The sequence below is a fragment of the Jatropha curcas genome, chromosome 7 (genome assembly GCF_041381405.1).
Source record: "Jatropha curcas cultivar XTBG-Jc1 chromosome 7, XTBG_Jcur_1.0, whole genome shotgun sequence".
Classification (NCBI taxonomy): Eukaryota; Viridiplantae; Streptophyta; class Magnoliopsida; order Malpighiales; family Euphorbiaceae; genus Jatropha; species Jatropha curcas.
The window spans coordinates 26,409,471-26,431,633 of NC_143157.1; the positions used below are offsets into that span (position 1 = coordinate 26,409,471).

At 35.1% G+C, this 22,163-nt stretch overlaps 6 protein-coding genes across 6 annotated transcripts; 4 read left to right on the forward strand and 2 right to left on the reverse strand.

The window, feature by feature from the left end:
* Positions 1 to 76: 76 nt before the first annotated feature.
* On the forward strand, positions 77 to 3,237 carry MEE4 (GRIM-19 protein). The gene is made up of 3 exons (XM_012222276.4): positions 77 to 394; positions 2,719 to 2,790; positions 2,890 to 3,237. The coding sequence occupies exons 1-3, from the start codon at positions 180 to 182 to the stop codon at positions 3,032 to 3,034; spliced, it is 432 nt and encodes a 143-aa protein (XP_012077666.1). The 5' UTR covers positions 77 to 179; the 3' UTR covers positions 3,035 to 3,237.
* Positions 3,238 to 4,594: 1,357 nt separating this feature from the next.
* On the reverse strand, positions 4,595 to 5,965 carry LOC105638464 (Heavy metal transport/detoxification superfamily protein). Its single transcript, XM_012222274.4, has 3 exons — positions 5,690 to 5,965; positions 5,191 to 5,266; positions 4,595 to 5,084 (listed from the first exon to the last, which is right to left on the reverse strand). Exons 1-3 carry the CDS (start codon positions 5,696 to 5,698, stop codon positions 4,729 to 4,731), a joined length of 441 nt encoding a protein of 146 aa, XP_012077664.2. The 5' UTR covers positions 5,699 to 5,965; the 3' UTR covers positions 4,595 to 4,728.
* Positions 5,966 to 12,428: 6,463 nt separating this feature from the next.
* On the forward strand, positions 12,429 to 12,893 carry LOC149495076 (uncharacterized). The gene has a single exon (XM_089724499.1). It carries the CDS (start codon positions 12,429 to 12,431, stop codon positions 12,891 to 12,893), a length of 465 nt encoding a protein of 154 aa, XP_089580625.1.
* Positions 12,894 to 12,981: 88 nt separating this feature from the next.
* Positions 12,982 to 15,749, reverse strand: LOC105638463 (uncharacterized). The gene is made up of 4 exons (XM_012222273.4): positions 15,244 to 15,749; positions 14,340 to 14,444; positions 14,107 to 14,163; positions 12,982 to 13,513 (listed from the first exon to the last, which is right to left on the reverse strand). The coding sequence occupies exons 1-4, from the start codon at positions 15,631 to 15,633 to the stop codon at positions 13,184 to 13,186; spliced, it is 882 nt and encodes a 293-aa protein (XP_012077663.1). The 5' UTR covers positions 15,634 to 15,749; the 3' UTR covers positions 12,982 to 13,183.
* Positions 15,750 to 16,705: 956 nt separating this feature from the next.
* Positions 16,706 to 17,716, forward strand: LOC105638462 (putative glutathione S-transferase). The gene is made up of 2 exons (XM_012222272.4): positions 16,706 to 17,147; positions 17,247 to 17,716. Exons 1-2 carry the CDS (start codon positions 16,839 to 16,841, stop codon positions 17,598 to 17,600), a joined length of 663 nt encoding a protein of 220 aa, XP_012077662.1. The 5' UTR covers positions 16,706 to 16,838; the 3' UTR covers positions 17,601 to 17,716.
* Positions 17,717 to 18,276: 560 nt separating this feature from the next.
* LOC105638460 (putative glutathione S-transferase) lies at positions 18,277 to 19,722 on the forward strand. The gene is made up of 2 exons (XM_012222271.4): positions 18,277 to 18,749; positions 19,295 to 19,722. The coding sequence occupies exons 1-2, from the start codon at positions 18,438 to 18,440 to the stop codon at positions 19,619 to 19,621; spliced, it is 639 nt and encodes a 212-aa protein (XP_012077661.1). The 5' UTR covers positions 18,277 to 18,437; the 3' UTR covers positions 19,622 to 19,722.
* Positions 19,723 to 22,163: the final 2,441 nt, after the last annotated feature.

The following is a 22,163-nucleotide window of genomic DNA, read 5'->3' on the forward strand; positions in this document are numbered from 1 at the left end:
GTGCGTTTCCCCATCTGGACGATGAGGACACACATCCAGCTACGCTACACCCGACACCACTGTATTTCTGCTATTTCCGTATTCTCTATTGTCCCTCTTTCTCTCATTTTCACTTCACTGGTTCATCGAAATCGATTAATCCGATTAACTGATTCACTGGCAAAGAGACTCTGCCTAAGATGACTGAGGCGGTGATTAGGAAGAAGCCAGGGATGGCGAGCGTGAGGGATATGCCGATCCTTCAAGACGGCCCTCCTCCTGGTGGATTCCCGCCGGTCCGGTATGCTCGGAGGATCCCTACCAAAGGGCCCAGCGCCATGGCCATCTTCCTTACTGCTTTTGGCGTTTTCTCTTATGGCATGTATCAAGTGGGTCAGGGCAATAAGATCCGCAGGTAGATGTCTGGCATTTTTTCACACCAGTCTCATTTTGTTGATTTTCGTGTGTTCTAATGGTTTTTAACTAGAGGAGTTAGGTTGTTTTTTGAAATTATATTTGGAAATGTGGAAATTTTGCTTTTTATGTTACTCCTATAATCAGAATGGAGTTTATTAGGGTTTGGCATCTCAAAATAATCCCATTTGAGTATCAATATTGACATCCCCATTTGATTATTAATCTCATTTTAGTTCGTTATCTTTTTTTGTAGTATTTTGAATATTTTTGGCACCTGACTTTTGTTTGGTTTCTTACTCAGACATTATTTTATGTAATCAGTGGTGGTGTGTGGAGGTTAGTTTTTACTATTTTGAAACCTAAAAGAATATTGGTTTTTTATTGAATTCTTAAAATTTTGATAAAGTGTTGACATTTTGGATGATAGACTTATAGTGTACTTGTCTTGGTAGAGTAATGAGTAATCCTTGGTGTAGTCTATTTATATTCCTCTTTAGCAATAGAGTTGCTTCTACTCATTTTTCTTTTTTGTCATAAGGTTAGACATATTGTTGATGTTTTGACTGAAAACTAGAAATTGTGAAAGCCTGAAAAGTGAAAAATATTATCAAATTGCTAAGTTCTATAGTACTCAGCTTGTACTCGTTTTTGGTTTGTAGTTGCTGGATCTCATTTATGTTCAGACAGAAATTAGATATGCAGAGAAAATTTGTGGTAGGTCACAAAACACGAGTGATTAATTATGAGTTCCTATTGTTACTTAGAGGTTTTCGATGAAGAGTTGGTTTTTTTGCGTCCATTTTGTTCTAAAGATTCAAAGTTCAAATGTAACTAATTTTTGCTTGATTTGAGTGGTCAATTTTTAATATCTGAAATTAACTAGCTCAGAATATCTGATGCTCGAGTCAATTACGGATTAAATCAAATTGAGTTTTGTAGATGACAGCGACAAAAAAGTCTTACATTTTGGTGAAAAGTTTTTATGGATACAAGGTCACTTATATTTGAATAAGTTGTTTTATGTCTTGGGCTTTGTATGTTGTGGAGAAGTATCAGAGCTCTCTTGTTAAAAATTGCTTAAACTCAAAAGTGAATGTTAAGCAGAGAGAATGGATTTCATTAAACAAGTTTAGCTATCATAATGTGTACTTTCTGTTGTTGGTTTGGAGGCTCTACCTTATTGAGATCATCTAACATGGTACATTGGATTATGCAAGTGCATGATAGCAATACATAGATTATTTTAGAAAATAGAAGGTCTTTTTTACTTCCTTTTCTGTTTTTCCTGTGTGCATATGTGAGAGAGATTGATTTATCTCCTGCTACTACTCTCTGTTTGAGAACCTATACAAGGGAGTCTTTACCAAAGAGTTCTCACTTGGTATATTTATTTACCATCCTTTTTGATGATTTGCCTCTTCACCTTTAGAATGGTGCTAGATGGTTCAATTACTTGGTATACATTGGTTTTTCAATGGCAAATGAAGTTTTGTGGTAATGTTTTTTTATTTATTTTTTTTTATTGAAGATTATTGGCATAATTGATTGCATCTAGAAACTGGTCCCACGTTGTAGTGTTTCAGACCACCTAAGCTGGCCTTTGCACTTTCTCTGGCCTTATTAACAGCCAAAAAAGGATTGAGATAGTGAATCTTTTATATTTTTTTCCCATATTATAAAAATACAGTTTGAGTGGACCTTGCAATTAATAGTTCACCAAGGAGAAAATCTGCTCACTGGATGTGTTTTTCCACGTCAAACATGTTTTTTTTTGCTATCTAGCTCTTAATCTTTCTGTGTTTTATGTGGTAATATTTACTTGCCCTGATTTTGATTAATTCCAAATCAGAATGTAACCATGGGTCTGTTGTATACTTAGCCTCAATGTGTTTATTCTCAAATAAAATGTGTTTGCTGTGATCTATTCAAAACAAATGGATATGAGATATTCGCAATTGAGAGGCTGGATTATTTGTGTACTTAGTCTTAAAATGGTACATATGATAGGTGTGCCCATCTCTTATAAGATGTCTTGATAACTGCGGTTTTTACTTTAACCCTATTCAGCCACAAAAACCTAGTGTCTTGATTAATTTTTTGCTATGAGAAGTTTTCAGGTCATGCCATACTTATATTAATTTATGGTGGCATACTGGTATTAATTTATTGTTTTATACATAATATTTAATCGTTCATACATGGTAGACTGATAGACTCTATCACAATGGTTAGTTAGAGAGCAACTACAGGCAAAAATGTTCAGGCTTTTTGGCCTTCTTATTTTGGAACTTTAAACCTATACAAATTATATGCATGCTGCAGGGCGCTCAAGGAAGAGAAATACGCTGCTCGCCGAGCAATATTACCTGTACTTCAAGCTGAAGAAGATGAAAGGTAGATACTCTTTTCCACTGCTATACGGCCCACATACCTGATGTGAACTTCTGTTTCTGTATTCAAGTTTTTCCTATTTGCCTCCCCTTTTTGTCTTAGATTTGTCAAGGAATGGAAAAAGTATCTTGAGTACGAGGCAGAAGTAATGAAGGACGTGCCTGGTTGGAAGGTTGGTGAGAATGTCTACAATTCTGGAAAATGGATGCCCCCAGCAACTGGTGAGCTGCGCCCAGAAGTTTGGTGACACTATGTTCACAGAGTGCACATTAGATATGCTTCTCCTCATCCAAGTTTCTTTTGTTACTTGGCGTTTCCTTACGAAATAAAGATTTAGCTGATAAACTTCTTAAAAGTGTCGAAAATACGACTTCCAGAAATTGTTGTATTTTCTCTCATGTTCATCTTTTCCTGCTATCGAAAAAAATTTAGAGTAATGATTTCATTTTAGTTTGGACTTTTTGGCCGTACATGCGTCTCAGCTGTTGCTACATTGACTAAGCTTCCCTTGCCTATTTGGTGATAGTTGTTTGATACATGCTGCTCCATGGCTTTTGAAGTTCAGTTAATATTTTTGTGTTTTTCTTTTCCGGATCAAGGGCGTTGATCTGGCTTTATATTTGTGATTTGATCATGTCTTTTGGTTGCTACCACTTTGGGTTTTGCAAATTGACTAGGTTATGAGCAAGAATTTCTTGTTTTTTCTTTTAATTCGATTTTCAATTCCAAACTCGATTGGCTGTTTTGGCAGCATATGATCAATCTGTTGTGTGGTGTATGTGTCTATGCCCGAATTCTCCCGATTCAGCGGATGCAGAAACCTGGGACGATTCCCAATTATACCATATTGGTGACTTGATGGATTGTTATGTTACATGGACTTAAAAGTCTTAGAATGTAGTAATAATCAAAGCTGATTGTTGGAAGATTATTAGAATGAGAAATAAGAAGTTTTCAATTCAATCGTTTTTTTTTCCCGTTCATTAACAGACTAAGGTATAACGTTCCCAGTTCAGTGGTTAACTTTTGGAATTCAAATGTGGGGATCTCAAATTTGAACACTATAGATTAAGGGCATGGTGCTTATGGTGAGGTAGAGCTATTGACTGTTTCTATAGTTCAAATCCTGTATATTGTTCCAAAAAAAGAAAGTCATGTATATTATAGTTCAATAAACTTACATCAAATGTTTTAAAATCTCCTTTGTTTGACAAACGGCATTCTAAAAGATGAGCAGGACCTTTTTATTTTTGGTCTAAAAGCCCATAAGATCAAGAGCTATAAGGCTGAAATATGAACCATGGCCTATAGTCACGAAGCCCATAAAATCAAGAGCTACATATGGCTTAAATATGAATCATAGCGGTCATGCTTTTTTCCACCAAGTATACTTATCATCAGAAAAATAATAGCACATGCTTGTTTGATCACATTTTTCACCCCCTTCATTACGAGTAAAAACATCAAACTTTATATACTTGAAAATTATATAATGTTTATTCTTTTATATTTTTTATACTTTAAATATTATATTATTTTTAAAATTTTTGGCATTTGGGAAGAGATTTTTTATATATATTATTTATTAACTACTAAATAATAATTTATTTTAGAATATAACTAATTGGCAATGACTTACATATAAATATAACATACAAAATCCTAATTAAAGTTAGATTTCTCTGGCTCTTATTTATGAGATTAATTTTTGAAACTCCATAAGTAGCCCAACATAATTATAATTATAGATATTTGATTGTTTAAATCAAGATAACGAGGCATATAGTCAAAGTAAACAATTACATACAATAAATTCAAACTTCTCTTATACACTTATTAACAATTAATCACATATATAATTGTCATCCAGAGAGCTTTACTAGCCCGAGCGTGTACATACGTGTGCAAACCAAAATTTAAAAAAAAAAAAAAAAAAAAAAATCACATAATGGAACAATTATGAGGATTTTCATCACTAAAAGCTGCACCAGTTTGGTGGCCGAAAATGGAAGACTGGACAGGATGACGGTAATAGGCAGGATCACTGCTATCATATCCATGCTTATAGTAGTTATATGAAGAAGAAGGCTGAGAAGCATAATAGTTAAGAGGACCATTCACTTGGTGTTGATCATAGTAATGAGCAGACGAGCTGTAGTGCTCTGGATTATAGGGTAATTGCCATAACTCTGCTCTTCTTCCCGTCTTACGCACCGTTTTAAGAACTTTTTTCTGGTCAGCCCATCCGGTGACCGTCACTTTCTGCAACTCCATGTCAATATCAACATTATCTACTCCTGCGCATATCAATGCAAGTTTAGTGTTGACATGATCATACAGTACACATCAAAGTTAATATTGAAATCAATCTATTAGTTACGCGACGAGTATATATAGATATACCTTTTAGTTTCTGTAGAGCATTTTTGACCTTGCTCTCGCATCCTGCACAATCCATATGTACCCTCATCTCTATGATCTGAATCATTAATTAACAATGGATTTTAAATAAATTATTAGTAAAAAATGATAGATTAATAATAAAAAAGAGACATTAAGGTGGTGTTTATTTGGAGGATCTTTTCTATTTTTATTTTCCATTTTTTCCAAAAAAAAAAAAAAAAAAAGAACTATGGAAAAATGAAGATTATATTTTGAATTACAGTAAAACCACTATATTTGTTCGAAAAAACGAAAACAAAGTGGGAATGATAGCTAAAAAACCTTATTTACAAGAAAATTTTCTTGTACAATTGAAAATTTCAAAAAATTGCATTTCATTAAAAAATAAATAAGAAAAAAAAAAAAAGATTTGAACATGTTTTCCACAAAAATGGAAAATTTTTCTGAAAAACTGTTTATTTTCCCTACAAATGAACGAGGCATAAGATTGTGCGCTTACCGAAGTCATTTTCCTTTCTGAAATTAGTATCTGAAGAAGTCGCTAAAGCTTATATATATATTTTTTCTCTTTTGCGTATAGAATTAATATAGACACAATCTACTTGCAGAGAAGAGCGTTCACAAATCCGAGTTTTATATCATGACAGGCTCTATATATAGAGAGAATATATATACAGGTCAAATGCAGATGATCACCTCATCTGTAAGAACATTTATTTATTTTCTGTTATTCTCCATATAGCTAATATATAATTTATTGGACCGACATTTTTTTTTTTTTCCTTGTGACTTGGCCATGTCGGCCTGCATGTGAGAGGTTGGAAGTTGAAACGAAGGAAAGGAGAGACTATATTATGTCAAACCAGAATGCCCTAAATTATAAGCCATTTACAGACACATGTATGAAAACCTAAAAAGATTAATATTTAATAAATGCAAGTGATGGGATGGGCACAAGAATGATGGAGCGTTGGAGCCGGTTATGGAGTACTGTATTGCACATGATAATCAAGCGATTGTAGCGGATCATGTTTGTTTATTGCTTTTGACACTTACTTCGTTCCGTAAACAAAATAAAAGCATACAATAATTGCTTCAGAAGAAGAAGAAGAAGAAGATGATGTCTTATTCTTGAAGACAGACTTCATTATAGTTAATATGTACTGGCTAGCAAAAGGGTTTTCTTCTACAATGGTGTGAAATAGAAACTAGCTTGCAGGTCATGGAATGGAAATCAAAGACCCACACATGTTTGCAGGTCATGCTTGTGTGACAATTATCAGCATTCAGAAAATCTAACAAGATGATTACACAAAAAATGTGAAAATAAGAGGATACCAATTCAAGGCCAGAAGAAGATGATCCCTATAAAACATGTAACCCTCTATCCAAATTGAAGGCCTTGTTTGTGTTGTGGTGTGCCCACTTAAATGGGACCCACATGTGTGAAAGTAAGAAAAAAAAATAGGAGCAGCCAGTTCAACAGTGATGGTTTTGAATTGCTGCACATGGGCGGTGCAACTTGAAAGAGTTGTACACGGCATTCCTACGCGTTAACCTGCCTATAAATAGAGGCAGAGGCAGAACGCACAACACACACACAGAACGAAGAGAGAAAATGTAGCGAGTTAGTTATCTAGTTTTAGGAAGGGTTTCCTAAAACTGAGGGAGAGAAAAATAGTGAGGATTATTTTGGGGTGTTTTTGGGAAACACTTTGTGTGCCACTATTTTTGTATTACTCTCTTTGTACCTACTATTGTTTTAATAGTGGAAGAAATATTCGGAGTTTGTCCCGTGGACGTAGCCCTAAAAGAGTTGAGGGTGAACCACGTAAATTTCTGTGTGTCTCATTTCTATTATTCCGCTGCCGTAATTATTTTCTCTTAATTGGTTAAAAGGGCTCAACAAGTGGTATCAGAGCTGATGCCTAACAACTGGTATCAGAGTCGATATCCTAACAAGTGGTATCAGAGCCGAAGGTTTCGGCAGGTCCAGTCGGTCAGATAGCGGTACCGGATCCGTGGATATATTTTGAAAATAAAGATACCATGATGAAGAGAAAATTACAACGAGTCCATTGGTGTTGTCCGCTCGGAAAGACGTTGCAGAATTGACTTAGTGATGAATAGTAAAATAGTAACTTGTGGTTGATGGTGAATAGTTACTATTGGCGTTACTATTGGCGTTAGTGTTGCTGAGTCCGTTTCAAGTAAGCCCAGCACTATTCACGCATAGTACTATTGACGTGTACAGTTACTATTCATGCATACAGTTACTATTCGAGTATACTGTTACTATTCATGGTCACTATTCACGTATACTACTGTTCACGTATACGATTTATGTTGGTGATGATATTCTGCACAAGTCAAAATGGACAAGCAAAATGATCAGTCTGAATAGCGCGTATTACCATATATGGAGAAATGAGAGATCTCCTTAAGGTAATTAAAATGCATTTGCCTGTGTTTAGTTGAACTAAACCGGATGACAAGACTGATGAGGAATGGGCTTTTGAGCATGCGTCCAAATCTCAGTTGGCAGATTTGATGATGAAGGTTTCTGTAGCACCTTCAGATATGGTCAGTTGAAGCTCACAAAAGGTTCATTTGTGGTAGCTAAAGACCGAAAGCTGTACGTGATGCATGCGAAACTCTCCCAAGACACTTTGAGTGTAACGGAGAATGACAGTACAGTTGACTTATGGCATAAAACGACTACGCCACATGAGTAAGAAAACTCTGGCAAGAAAGAATGTACTACCTGGATTGGATGAAGTTCACCTAGATAAGTGTCTTGATTGTATGGCATGAAAGCTAAACAGAGTAGCTTTCAAGATTATCCCTCCTTCTAGAATGAAGAATCTATTAAATCTGATTCATTCAGATTTGTGTGGACCATTGACGTTGTCATATGGTAGAAATCGATATTTTGTGATATTTATCGATGACCATTCTAGGAAGACCTGGGTATATACATTAAAGTCTTCAAAACCTGGTTCAGAGACAGACAGGCAAGAAGCTGAAGTGTATCAGGACAGATAATGTGGAGAATACACTGGGCCATTTGATGCTTTCTGCAAAGAGCATGGCATTCGACATCAAACGACACCTTCCAAGACGCCGCAACTGAACAATTTGGTTGAGAGGATGAACAGAACTTTGGTGGAGAGAGTCAGATGTTTACTCTCACATGCAAAGTTGTCTAAAATTTGGGGTGAAGCATTACTCACAGTAGTTCGCCGTTCACTCTGTTTCCCTCTACAGTATGATACTCCAGAGTGAGTGTGGTTAGGAAAGGATGTTTCCTATGATCATTTGCGGGTGTTTGGTTGCAAAGCCTTCGTGATGTCAAGACTAGACAGTGTGTATTCATTGGCTATAGCCAAGACCAATTTGGCTATAAGTTTTATGACCCAATCCAGAAGACGATTATAAGAAATCGTGATGCTGTATTTGTTGAAGATCAGACTATTGAAGATATTAAAGCAGAGTGCCCATAGATCTGATGAAGACTCAACAGAAATACAGAGAGTACCTCCAATAGAATGCAGACAAATTGGAGATGAAGAAAATGTTCCACAAGAACAAGTGCCAGAGTTAGAAAATCCAGAAGTTCCTAATGAAAATGAACCAGATGAAGATTGTGGTGTTCATGTTCAGCCACCAGCTCCAGAAGGTTCTCAAACATTAAGAAGATCTAGTACAGTCTGACAACCATCTACTAGATATCCAGTCAATGAGTATGTACTGACGACTGACGGGGGAGAACCTGAAAGCTTTGAAGAAGCTATAGAAAATGAACACAAGAGGAACTGGATTGAAGCCATGCAAGATGAAATGAAGTCCTTGCATGAGGATGAAACATTTGAGCTGGTGAAGTTGCCTAAAGGCAAGAAGGCTTTGAAGAACAAGTGGGTGTTCAGTATCAAGCAGGAAGAACACAGCTCCCAACCACAATTCAAAGCTAGACTGGTTGTGAAAATGACATCCATTCGGACAGTGCTCGGAATGGCCACCAGTTTTGAACTGGAAATCGAGCAAATGGATGGAAAGACTACCTTCCTAAATGGAGATTTGGAAGAAGAAATATACATGGAGCTGCCAGAGGATTTCGTAGAAAAAGAGGATTGTGTTTGCAAACTGAAGAAGAGCCTGTATGGCTTGAAGCAGGCACTGAGACAGTGGTACAAGAAGCTTGAGTCTGTTATGGGGGAGCATGGCTACAGAAAGACTACTTCAGATCACTGTGTTTTTATTCTCTGATGATGACTACATTGTTTTTGCTCTATGTGGTTGATATGGTGACTGTTGGTTAGAATTCTAGCTTGAAGAAACAGCTAAGTAAGTCTTTTGCTATGAAAGACTTGGGACCAGCAAAGCAGATTCTTGGCATGATGATTACAAGGAATCGAAGAGCCAAGAAATTATGGTTGTCACAGGTGAAGTACATTGAGAAAGTACTTCAACGGTTTAGAATGGAGAATGCTAAAGCGGTTAGTTGTCCTCTTACTAATCACTTTAAACTGAGTTCTAAACAGTGCCCTTCTACGGATGGAGAGAAGGAAGAAATGAAAAAGATCTGCAGGTGGTGCCTTGTGTCGAAAGTCTTCCCGACAAAAGGAGTTCGGGCGGCGTGTCCCGCAAAGTTGTAGCGGCGGTACAAGATGGTGGGCAGATCTAATAGATTATAGCTGCAGGGGGAGCCGTGTCGTGACAGTCAAAGCTCAATTCACCTTGGAAAGAATTCCTCCTTCCATTCTATCACTAGATCAGGGATGTGTTGGAGATGAAGCTGTTACAGCTTGAGAAGATCCATACAGGAGAAAATGGATCAGTCATGTTGACGAAGATTCTTTCAAAGGAAAAGTTTGAATACTGTCGGATAGCTGCAGGGATGATGGAGAATATGGCTAATGTTCCCACTTAAGTGTGCAGGGGGAGAATTGTTGTGGTGTGCCCACTTAAATGGGACCCACATGTGTGAAAGTAAGAAAAAAAAATAGGAGCAGCCAGTTCAACAGTGATGGTTTTGAATTGCTGCACATGGGCGGTGCAACTTGAAAGAGTTGTACACGGCATTCCTACGCGTTAACCTGCCTATAAATAGAGGCAGAGGCAGAACGCACAACACACACACAGAACGAAGAGAGAAAATGTAGCGAGTTAGTTATCTAGTTTTAGGAAGGGTTTCCTAAAACTGAGGGAGAGAAAAATAGTGAGGATTATTTTGGGGTGTTTTTGGGAAACACTTTGTGTGCCACTATTTTTGTATTACTCTCTTTGTACCTACTATTGTTTTAATAGTGGAAGAAATATTCGGAGTTTGTCCCGTGGACGTAGCCCTAAAAGAGTTGAGGGTGAACCACGTAAATTTCTGTGTGTCTCATTTCTATTATTCCGCTGCCGTAATTATTTTCTCTTAATTGGTTAAAAGGGCTCAACAAGTGGTATCAGAGCTGATGCCTAACAACTGGTATCAGAGTCGATATCCTAACAGTTTGGAATGCATCAGCCGCGCTGTTATGCAAAGAAGAGGATACCAATTATGGATTTTGACCATCGTATTTTTTTTTTTTTCCTTTTATATTATCACGATTTCATTATAAATTTTATTTAAGGTAATTACACAAAATTAAGGAAATCATTAAATAATATCAATTTAAAAAGAAAAGTCATAATTGGCTAAATTATCTCTTTATCAATTTTTTATCTACATTGAACAATTAGCGCAAAATTGAAAGAAATAATTACTACTTCCATAATTTTCCAAAATAATTAACAAATTATGCAGGAAAAAATATTACCTTAAACAACATTAAGTATCGAGACAGAGATAATATACTTAACATGCATATTGTCGAAAATGCATGTATCATAATTCAAAACTTTTGCATAAATGCCAACTAACATTTCTAAAGAAAACAAAAATTACCAGTTAATATATATTCAAAATTCGAATTTCTTCTATATTTACCCTAATTATCTGCTTAATTAAGTTCATCGGTATCCAAACACAAATCATCACCTTCGTAAGAATTATCAGTTAACATTTTTCTCTATAAATATATACCAGAATAATAGCCCTTAGTGCACTAGAAAAAAAAAAAAAATTTTCAAATATGATTTCTACATGGGCTCGTTTCTCGATTCTCCTGTTTGTCCTAGTAACATGTCATTATCATCAAGCTCTTGCGTTTGAATCTAAAAAGCTAAGGTGGTGCTTCAAGTTCAGAGTTCATGTCATCAATGGCCTGTCAAGCAACGAGCGTCCACTGTTCCTCCAGTGCAAATCTTTAGATGATGATATTGGACACCATATCCTCTACGTTGGAGGAGATTTCAACTTCAAATTTGGTCTGAAAATTTTTGGTAGTAAAACTCTGTTCAGTTGTGACTTCAAATGGGGCTCAAATTATAGGCATGTAGATGTTTTTGACGAGAATGTGGAGGGCCCTGAATGCTGTTCTTCTTTTACTGGTAATAATTGTTATTGGCGAGCACAGGATGATGGCATTTATTTTAGTGTGGATAATCATATTTGGGCAAAAAAATTTGATTGGTTCTAATCATAGAAGATTCATATGTATTTTCGTTTGTAGTTCCCACATATGGTTAATGCTTTGAATGGATTGAATAAAGTCTAATTTATTAGATTATTCTTTAGTATTCTAATTAATTATTAAATTTGTATTCTAGATTTTATTTAATATATTTAAGTTTCACTCATAATTTTCTTTTTTTTTTTTAATTAACCAAATATATATCTCCAGTCCAATACATATAGGTCTAAATCTTATTTAGGAATTTACTCATCTTTTATATTTTATTTTCAATATGGGATTAACCTCAGATACTTGTACATTTTGTAATTTTTTTATATTCAAAAATCAAAATTGAAAATTTTAAACAGCAAAAATACAATTAATTAAAAAGGTTTCAAATATATTTTTTTCCCATATCTTGTGCAGATTTAGTCTAAAGTATCAAGTCTAAAAATAGCATAATTTTGGAATTGAATTAATTATATTTTTTCCAAAATAAAACTTAGTCAATCTGGCTATATGTCTATGCAATAAACAGAAATCAAACATTGAATACTCAAATCAAAGTGAATCCTTTACCTTTAGTTCTTTTTTTTACTTAAAATTAATTAAGTCTAATCTATAAATCCTATCAAGCATGTCATATGGTAATAACAAACAAAAACGAAAAGAAAAAAACAACAAATTCTAAACATGTCTTCTTCTTTGAACTCCATCAACTTCTTCCTCTCGATTCTTTTAGCAATTTCCATGATTCATGCAAGAGAAGGACCCAGTCATCCTCGTTTCAAATACGACGTTCACATCATTAATGGATGTGAAAGTGGAATTGTAAGGCCTATAAGTGGAACTTGTAGATCTCCAACTCGAGAGATTGGTACGTTTGATCTTCCCCATTTGTGGGATGAATATCACTGGAGCTTCAAACTGAACCGGCGAAGCCAGCACGTATATAGATGTCATGTAGCAAGAGGATTTGGGCAACAGAGAACCTTCATGGCATTTGATCAGCAGGATGATACTAAAGATAACAGGTGTGGAAGAACTGGAATGTGCTGGTGGAAGATTACTGAGGTTGGCATCTATTTTGGTAATAATAATGCTACTTGGACTAAGGCTTATAATTGGGAAAATAGTACTAATGTTATTGTAAGTTAATTACTGTCTAGACCGTTAAATGAAAATGAGTCTGAATACTTTATGATAAACTCTGAAAAAAAATATAAATATTGTATCCAAGTGGAAATGATAATAAAGTTTGTTATATTATTGTATTTATTTGTTCTGGAACAACCATGCACAAGAATTACAGGTCTTGAGCACTACTATATTTTTACAAACACATATGTATACACAAAAAAGCTTGCACACTCCCAATTACTGCATATACGTATGCTAGCAGAAAGAACACATTCTAAAGCGAGAAATATACAACAATAATACAATATTTACCTAAACAAAAAGACTGGCCCAGTTCCACCTTTCTTGTAGGCATCAGGAACACTGGAGTAACAGAAGAGGTGGTTGGACATTTCCCAGCTCCAGTCCTGTTTCCTAGAAACTGACATCCGGGGCCATCGGTTTATTCTAACATAGTGCTCCCTGATTGTTCCATCAGCAATAAAACTAGTTACAACTGAAAAACAGCATTCGTGACCGCCCCATACTCTGTCACCAGGATCAGCAGTTTGGCTTCCATCTTGATGGAAGTACCGGTGCATGAGAGGCTCAGTGCCTTTCCAATAAGGGTCGAGATTTCTCCAATATTCAGGAGCCAGCTGAGGGCATATTAACATATATTAGACATTCATGAGCACAGAATGATAATCAGGATGAACAAACTGTACAATTAAACTTGAATCAATTCATGAGTTGGCGACTGATGGATATTTGTCTAAATCAGAGAATTAGAGACTTAAATATCATTAGCAATATGTTATTGGATATTATTGGGATTGCACAAGACACATAGGAAATATGAAGAATTTCAAATCACTGAGCAACAAGAGTGAAGAAAAGCAATGCATGTTAGGGAATGCATAGATGAAATTTAGAGATTAACTCTGTGAAAGTAACCATGTCAATGTTTATCAATAGATAAGTACAATTGAATTATTTGCAATATTTAAAAAAAAGGATGCTATTTTCTCGACCTTTTGTTCCTTGGAATTCCAAAAAATACTATTGCAAAGCATAATTATGAAGCAAAAGAGAAATGACAATGTCAGCTGTTAAACCTATCTATTATGAACATGTTCCAGGGTCATGCATCCTTCAAACTAGTGACTGCACAAGATGGCAGATTTTGTCAACAACCTACAGCAGTATGCTCTTCTCAAAATAATTGTACACTCAATAAAGAAGAACATACCTTCGTAAAATGGAACTCCCAAGCATGGTCACACAGATCATCCCTCATGATGCGAGTCTGGCACAAAAACAAAGAATCACTTTTCTTGGTCATACCCAACTATAGCTATTATCAAGAGTGTAAGTTTAGCACATGTAAATAGTAATCAAATTTATTGCACATGCACAATAAGTGCATATTGGGAAAAATTAAAGGAGAAAGAGTAAAAAAGGCATAGATTCCTTGCTACTCACACGTTTTCCATCCATAACAGATAGTGAATAAGCAGCCAACTTGGATATTCCCCGGATCTGTGACAAACGAGGTATGTGTGCTTTTCCAAGCCAGAGTTCCTCGCACTAAAAAAAAACTGCAAAATTAGGGTTCAAATTTCAAGTAATAAAGAAAGAGGATGAAGAGCGACACAAACCATAGGGCGATACAATTCCATCAAAGCTTCTTAAATGCAACATAAACTTTTTTTCAGAACTTGACAAAAAAATTCTGATCAAATGTTTAAAAACTTTTCTCTGCTAAAATAAATTTTGTTACCATGAATGCATATGACAAAAGTTGAGAGCAAGCACTGAATCCTTCTGAAAATTAGTAAATGCTTGACCTGACAAAAGCAACTAAACTCCCAGACAACTGAAAACTTGTTTCTCCAAGAAGAGGGAAAGGTGGTACTCAGACTTATTTTAGACATGACTGAACAAAATCGCTATAGGATGAATGCCTTTAAATGGAAACTCTGAAATCACAATCTCAATTATCCACACACTCAACTATTGAGAGCAGAAGATCTTGTCATGATCAATGATAAATTAGTAGAAAAAATAGAAAGGTTTCTCTTCACCTCCATAGTAGAATTATGCAGCTATAATCATATACCATTAAGAATTACTGATCCAAAATTAAATTTATTAAACAGTACTCTTTTTTCCTTATATGACAGGTAGATGCATTCTACATTTTCTTAATTTATATTTTCTATTAGATGAACCTTAAATATAATGTAATAGACTAATCGTTATATGACAATTAAAACAAGAATCCTCAAACAAAAATTTCCAAGCACTCAATACCTGGTAACCTAAACCGGCAATCAAGGACATAATTTAACTAAATTCTCAACAATTGAAAGAGATCATAACCAACCTTGGAGCTCCAGAGACGATCGCTAGAAGCAAGGCGGTGCCAGCCGCGAGAAACTAGAAGAGATAGTGCCACGCTGCGTGCGTCGAGATTGCTAAGAATCTTCAACATAATATCCCAACCAAGCCCCTCAAGTGGGTCCTGTCGAAGAAAATCTTCTTCATTACATTTCACTTCCGCTGCTTCATTTCCATTTTCTGTCTTCTTCCTCTTCCTCCTCCTCCTCCTATTCATCCATTTCCTCTCCTTATCCTCCTCCTCCTCCGCCTCCTCCGCCACCGATTCTCGTCCAACTAAATCAAAACACCTACGGCTAGGAGACGCGGTGGTTATGCTCTCGAGCTCTTCCATGTTGCTGCAGCCCTGCAAATCCTGCTGTTTAGTCCGTGCCATTGAAGAGGACCACAGACACAGCAGAGACAGAGAGCGGAATGTGTATGTGACGGGTAAAAGAAAGAGGGGTGAACTGAAATCACTTGCACAGAACAGGAGGTAAAAGATGAAGATGATGATGACGACGATGAGATCATATACTTATTTTATTTCCTATCCCATATAACTTAATTGTCGTTTTGTGTGAGATGGATTTTTGTCCACATACAGTACACCGGACCGTTTTTGGAAGCCTACGTGTACTGATATTGTAAGCGGCAAAGTCAGAGAAAGTAACGTGAGTGCACACATACTGATCCTCATTAAAGTCCAAGTCTAATTTCTAGTCTAATGCGTGACTAACACCTTTTCCCCACTAAATGAACGGAAGCTCAGGCCCAAGCTCAGCCCAACTACAAAATATAGATAAGTCTCTCTCATGAGCCAATCATATTTTTCTCTGGCCCAGTACTTTTCAATATAATCTTGAACTCACAAACTCCGTCCTACGCCTGCAAGCATTGCGAGCAAAATTCGGTAACAACTGAAAAATCAAACCAACAGATGCTATTAGTATTTGAGTAGTTGGATTAGACTGATTCAGTTTGATCAGTTAATAAATCTGAATTTGATTTTAGTTTAATTTTCTATGAATGATATCGAATAGACCAAAAGAATCAAATTATCAAATTGTTAACATAAATTTTTTTTTTTTTATTTGGATTGGAAAAAAAAACTAAATTCATAAAATTCATCTTAAATTCAATTTTATTATTTTAAAAGTAGCATTAAATCAATTTATTATATCTTTTGATGAAACGATGAATATAAAATTTCACAATTAATTTATTGAATGAATTTTAATCACCTAAGGAGAAGGACCAACGAAGCTGCCAACAGTGGTGGAAGAAGTTTCTAGAGAATATTAATATAAAATATAGATTGTGGATGACAACTTGAAAGATGGCCAGATTTAAATAGTTTTTAAAAGTCAACTATACATGTGATAAATATTTTCTTTCCAGATTTCTTAATTAGTTTCTCTGTTATTAAAGATTAATTATTATATATTTCCAGCTACAAAAGTAATATGAATAAGATTAAATTTTCAAAAAGAAACAGCAGCACCATTTATTTGAATTCAACCCTTAAACAAACTTAAATGCTCATTGATCACCATAACCAGACTAGTAAAGAAATTCTCGTTACAGAGACACTCTCAAAGAATGGCCGAAGTTAAGCTGCTAGGAGCATATTTTAGTCCTTATAGTTTCAGAGCAGTATGCGCTCTGAAATTGAAGGGCATACCTTACGAATTTGTAGAAGAAGATCTCATGAACAAAAGTTCTTCTCTTTTACAATATAATCCAGTGTACAAGAAGATTCCAGTGCTTGTTCATGACGGCAAGCCAATTTGCGAGTCCATTGTAATCCTGGAATACCTCGACGAAATATGGCCGGAATGTCCCTTGCTGCCTACCGAACCTTATGAGAGAGCTGTTGCCAGGTTTTGGATCAAGTATGTTGAAGATAAGGTGCGCAAGCTTTCATCTGCAGGCTGAAAATGCGAAATGTTTTATGCTGTTCTTGTAATTTGATTGTAATGATATATTTTGGCATTTAATTAATTACAGTCTCCAGCAATGTGGGTAGTATTCCGAACCAGTGGCCAAGAGCAAGAGAAGGCGGTAAAGGAAACTGTAGAAATGCTGAAAACCATTGAAGAAAATGCTATGGGGGAAAAGAAGTATTTCGGAGGAGACAAGATTAACATGGTGGATATTGCATATAGCGGAATTGCTTACTGGCTTGGAGGCATTGAAGAAGTCGTAGGCATCAAGATGCTTGAACCTCAAAAATTCCCTCGTCTGCATGCTTGGACTAGAAATTTCAATGAAACACCCGTTATCAAGGATAATCTTCCAGATCGAGACTCAATGTTCGCATTATTTAAACGCAGCAGAGAGATGATATTAGCATCTGCTTGAATCTTTTTAGTCCTTTTTGATTATTTCTCAGTATGGTCTGTTTTCTTTAGATAATTACAAATAATTCCTTCTTAATATAAGGATATTAATACAGCTTTTTCTTTTTTCAAAGCTAATCTTCCAGATGGAGGCTCAATGCTGGTATTCTTTAAACGCACCAGAGAGATGATATTAGCATCTGCTTGACATATTATATAAGTATTAAGTCTATAGGGAGAAGAGAAATGTGTCCTCCTGAGTTTTTCTCAGTATGTATGGTCTGTTTTTTTCAGATAATAATTTTATGAATATGCTTATTATAATTAACTTCCTTCTTGATTACTGCATAGAAGGATATTAATTGAGGAATTTTCTTTCTTCGTTTTGAGAGTGGGGATTTATCATTTATGTTATGTGTTTTTTGTTGTTAGTATATATATATATATATATATATATATATATATATATATATATATATTACTTTTTCATCTAAAATTAAAAAATATTTTGTTTTATATGTAGAATAATATAATCTTTTCTAGAAAAATAATCTTCTTGCCGACTGGCTGTATTAATTTTCAAGGCAATTAATATCTTGTATGGGAGCTAATTTTATGTTCATTTGAATTATTGCCGACAAGTTTTTGTCATCTTCTAAGAGAGAATCATAAATGTATAGCCTTATTTATATTCTCATTGGATTCGCAGACATTAGAATCCAAATTAAACAAGTTAAAATCATGAGAACTTCAAATCCTGTAGAGAAAGAAACAAAAACCCCAAAATAATATATAATTCAGCTTTTGGCTCCTTAATTATCAAAGAAAACTCAATTGATTGCAGCAAAGAATCAATCTCATGGGTACTGAAGTGAAATTGTATGGAGTATGCGCTAGTCCATATAATTGGAGAGTGGTGTTAGCACTAAAACAAAAGGGCATAGAGTTTGAGTTCATAGAAGAAGATTTATCCAACAAAAGTCAAATGCTTCTTGAGTACAATCCAGTACACAAGAAGATCCCTGTGCTTGTTCATGGTGGAAAACCAGTCTGTGAGTCCATCGTCATCCTTGAATACATCGAAGAAAAATGGCCACACAACCCCTTGCTGCCCAGTGATCCTTACGAGAAGGCTGTTGCTAGGTTTTGGCTCAAGTTTGCCAACGATAAGGTACGTGTATATATATATATATATATATATATATATATATGTGTGTGTGTGTGTGTGTGTGTTTCATGCATAGGAATGAGAATAGTCCAATCAATTTGCCTGTTTCTTTTTTTTTGGCTTGGATCAGGAGTTTGGCTGTTTTCGTCAATATATAGCTTTTAAGGTTATGACTTATAGTATTCAGTAATATAGTATTTGAATTAGATATATATATATATATATATATATATATATATATATATATGTGTGTGTGTGTGTGTGTTTCATGCATAGGAATGAGAATAGTCCAATCAATTTGCCTGTTTCTTTTTTTTTGGCTTGGATCAGGAGTTTGGCTGTTTTCGTCAATATATAGCTTTTAAGGTTATGACTTATAGTGTTCAGTAATATAGTATTTGAATTAGATTCTATAAAAAGTTAACTCTTGTACTTAAACAGCTAACAACTAAATGTTATTAAAATAATTAACAGTTACCAAAACATCTAATTTCGAACAAACTCTTTATGTTGTTTAATTAAGCAATTCTATGGCAATGTGGATGCAGTTTCCAGCAATCATAAGAATGGTCCTTGCTAGTGGTGAAGAAAGAGAAGAAGCTATAAAGGAAACCTTAGAAATGCTGCAAACTCTAGAAGAACATGGCTTAATAAGAGAGAAGAAATTCTTTGGAGATGACAAGATTAACATGGTGGACATAGCATTTAGTGGAATTGCACGCTACTTGGAACCCATTGAGTCATATCTAGGGATCAAACTACTTGAAGCCGACAAGTTCCCTAATTTACTTGCTTGGATCAATAATTTCAAGGAAGTGCCTATTGTTAAGGACACCCTTCCTCCTCTCAAGCCTCCACAAAAGAAATTAGACTAAGAATTGTGTTAGGAAATATATGGATGTGTTGGATAACTATGGTTGTTCACGTAAGTATTGATGTCTTTATAAAAATAAAATTTTCTCTCCATATAGATATATATGTGTGTGTCTTTGTAACTACAAATAAAAAGTTTGAACAAAATTATTATTCCTCATATATTATCATTTTATTTCTCTTGTTTTCTTCTAGTTTTTTTTTTTCCTTTGTTCTTCTTCTTTTTATAGTTGTACTAAATTGCAAATATGGTTATATATAAGTGTTATGTACTTTCTAGATCTTATTCTTCATAGAATTTGCTTAATAAAATTATACAATAAACGGAAGCGTACATTGATCCATAGCTATTGATTACCTCATTACAGCAATTTGATTCTCACCGTAACAGTAGATTTGTGTTTCTTCACTCTGGCCTTCTGTCCGTAAGTTCTCTCTTAATGGTCAGACAATTATCAATAGCAATGAGAGTTATCTTTTCACATTTTCTCAAATAACCTATCACCACTATATGTTTGAGGTAGCCGTCACTCACACATAACATACACCGTTGATTTCCTTGATCTATTTTATAAGGCAGAAGAAGGGTATTAAAACCCTATCTGGTTCTCATTCCATTAAGTCCAATAACCATCATTTGGACTTATTGTAACCCTAATTGTTTTTGTACCTACTATTTTTAGTAGAAGAATTATTCGAAATTTTTGTCTCATGGACGTAGCCCATACAGTTGAAGGGTGAACCACGTAAATCTCGGTGTTCTTATTTTTCATCTGGCATTTACGGTAATTATTTAATTTTTACCGTGGTTATTATTTCTGGTGGATTCGATCGTCAATAACCAATACGTAATTATTGGAGGTATATGTGGTGATAGTACTTTTTATTTCACTTTTACCATCGGTATTTTTCCACGGCCCCACTCGGGATCAGTTATAATCCCAACAACTGGTATCAGAGCTGATGCCCAACATGTGGTATCAGAGCCAAGTTTGGAGCGGGCGTGAGCAGCAGACTGCGCAATGTGAGAAAATCTCAGTGTGACGGTGTAACAATAGGACCAAGACCGGAAGAAGATCTGCAGGTGGTGCCTTGTGTCAAAAGTCTTCCCGACAAGAGGAGGTCGGGCGGCGTGTCCCGCAAAGTTGTAGCGGCAGTACAAGATGGTGGGCAAATCTAATAGATTATCGCTGGAGGGGAGGTCACGATTTGTATGGTCCTTAGTTTGGGGGGAGGTTTGTTGGGATAACCTCCCAAGTCCCACACCAAATAAAAATGAGAAGGGGAACCAAAATATAATGGTTCAATCCAACCCATTAGTATGAGGCCTTTTGGAAGGTGCTCAAAAATAAATCCGTGAGGGCTTGGTCCAAAGTGGACAATATTATACTAATCCGGGGTTGTGTGAGGGTACGCGCAGTCCCAACATCTACGACTTTGTAATGTATGTACCTATTAGTGAAATGCATGTGGATCCGAACTACAAAGGTATTACATCTAATGTTATTCTTCTCGCAATATGTTGCTTAGTTCTTGTTTGGGAGAGATAATGAATTTACCCTCTATAACTTTTTGATACATGATAGACTAACAACTAAAACAAAGGTATTAAATATATTTAATATAAACAATTACACCGAGTGTTACAAATTAATAAAAAAATTTATAATGCTCGATCAAAGAATGATACTCATTTTGTATTTAATAGCTTTTAAACAGAATATGAAAAATATTGTAGCAAGATATAACTGGGAAAAGAAATTTGTGTATTGAATAATATGTAATCATTCACAATACAAGATCTAACTGTTCCTTTTATATACGTATGAGTTGTATCTATTAACTACCCTATAGTTTGTTAGTGTATATTATTGTAACCGCCTCGCCATGTCATCTGCTAGATAATTACGTCAGCTAAGTTTGTGAGGATATTTGTATTCGGTTTGGATTTTGGGTTGGTGTTTGGTGGGCTTATTTTGTGGGCTTTGTATATGTTGGTTCAACTTTATCTTCCACTGAAAATAACTATTTTGTCTACCTTATAAATACATGTATTTATACTATTGAACAGAGAAGAAAAAATTCTATCGATATATTCTACTTATTCTTCTCATTTATTTTTACTTCCATCAGTATATTTTTTTTAAGGTATTTTGCTTTTATTTCTCTCGTTGTGGCTGACTATTACTGTTTAAACGCATGAAAGGGAGTATTTGATTGTTTACAAATTTGATATACCAGCAATGGATTAAATTGTTCTCTAAGAACTTTAAAATTTTGGTTTAGAACTTTTCTTGATAAGGTCTCTTCGAAAAGTTGAAGATGCAAAAATAATTCCTCAACTCATTATAATTTTCATTAATTACATAATGGGTATTTTGGAATTTTAACATACTATATGCGTATGTTTAATATAGTAGATTATGCCATCAACCCCCTACAACTCACTGCAAACACTAATCCAAACTTCATAAACATTCACAGAAATCCACGCATAAACAAAGAGTGATACTTGCTTGCGTGTGATTGTTTATACATTTTTTA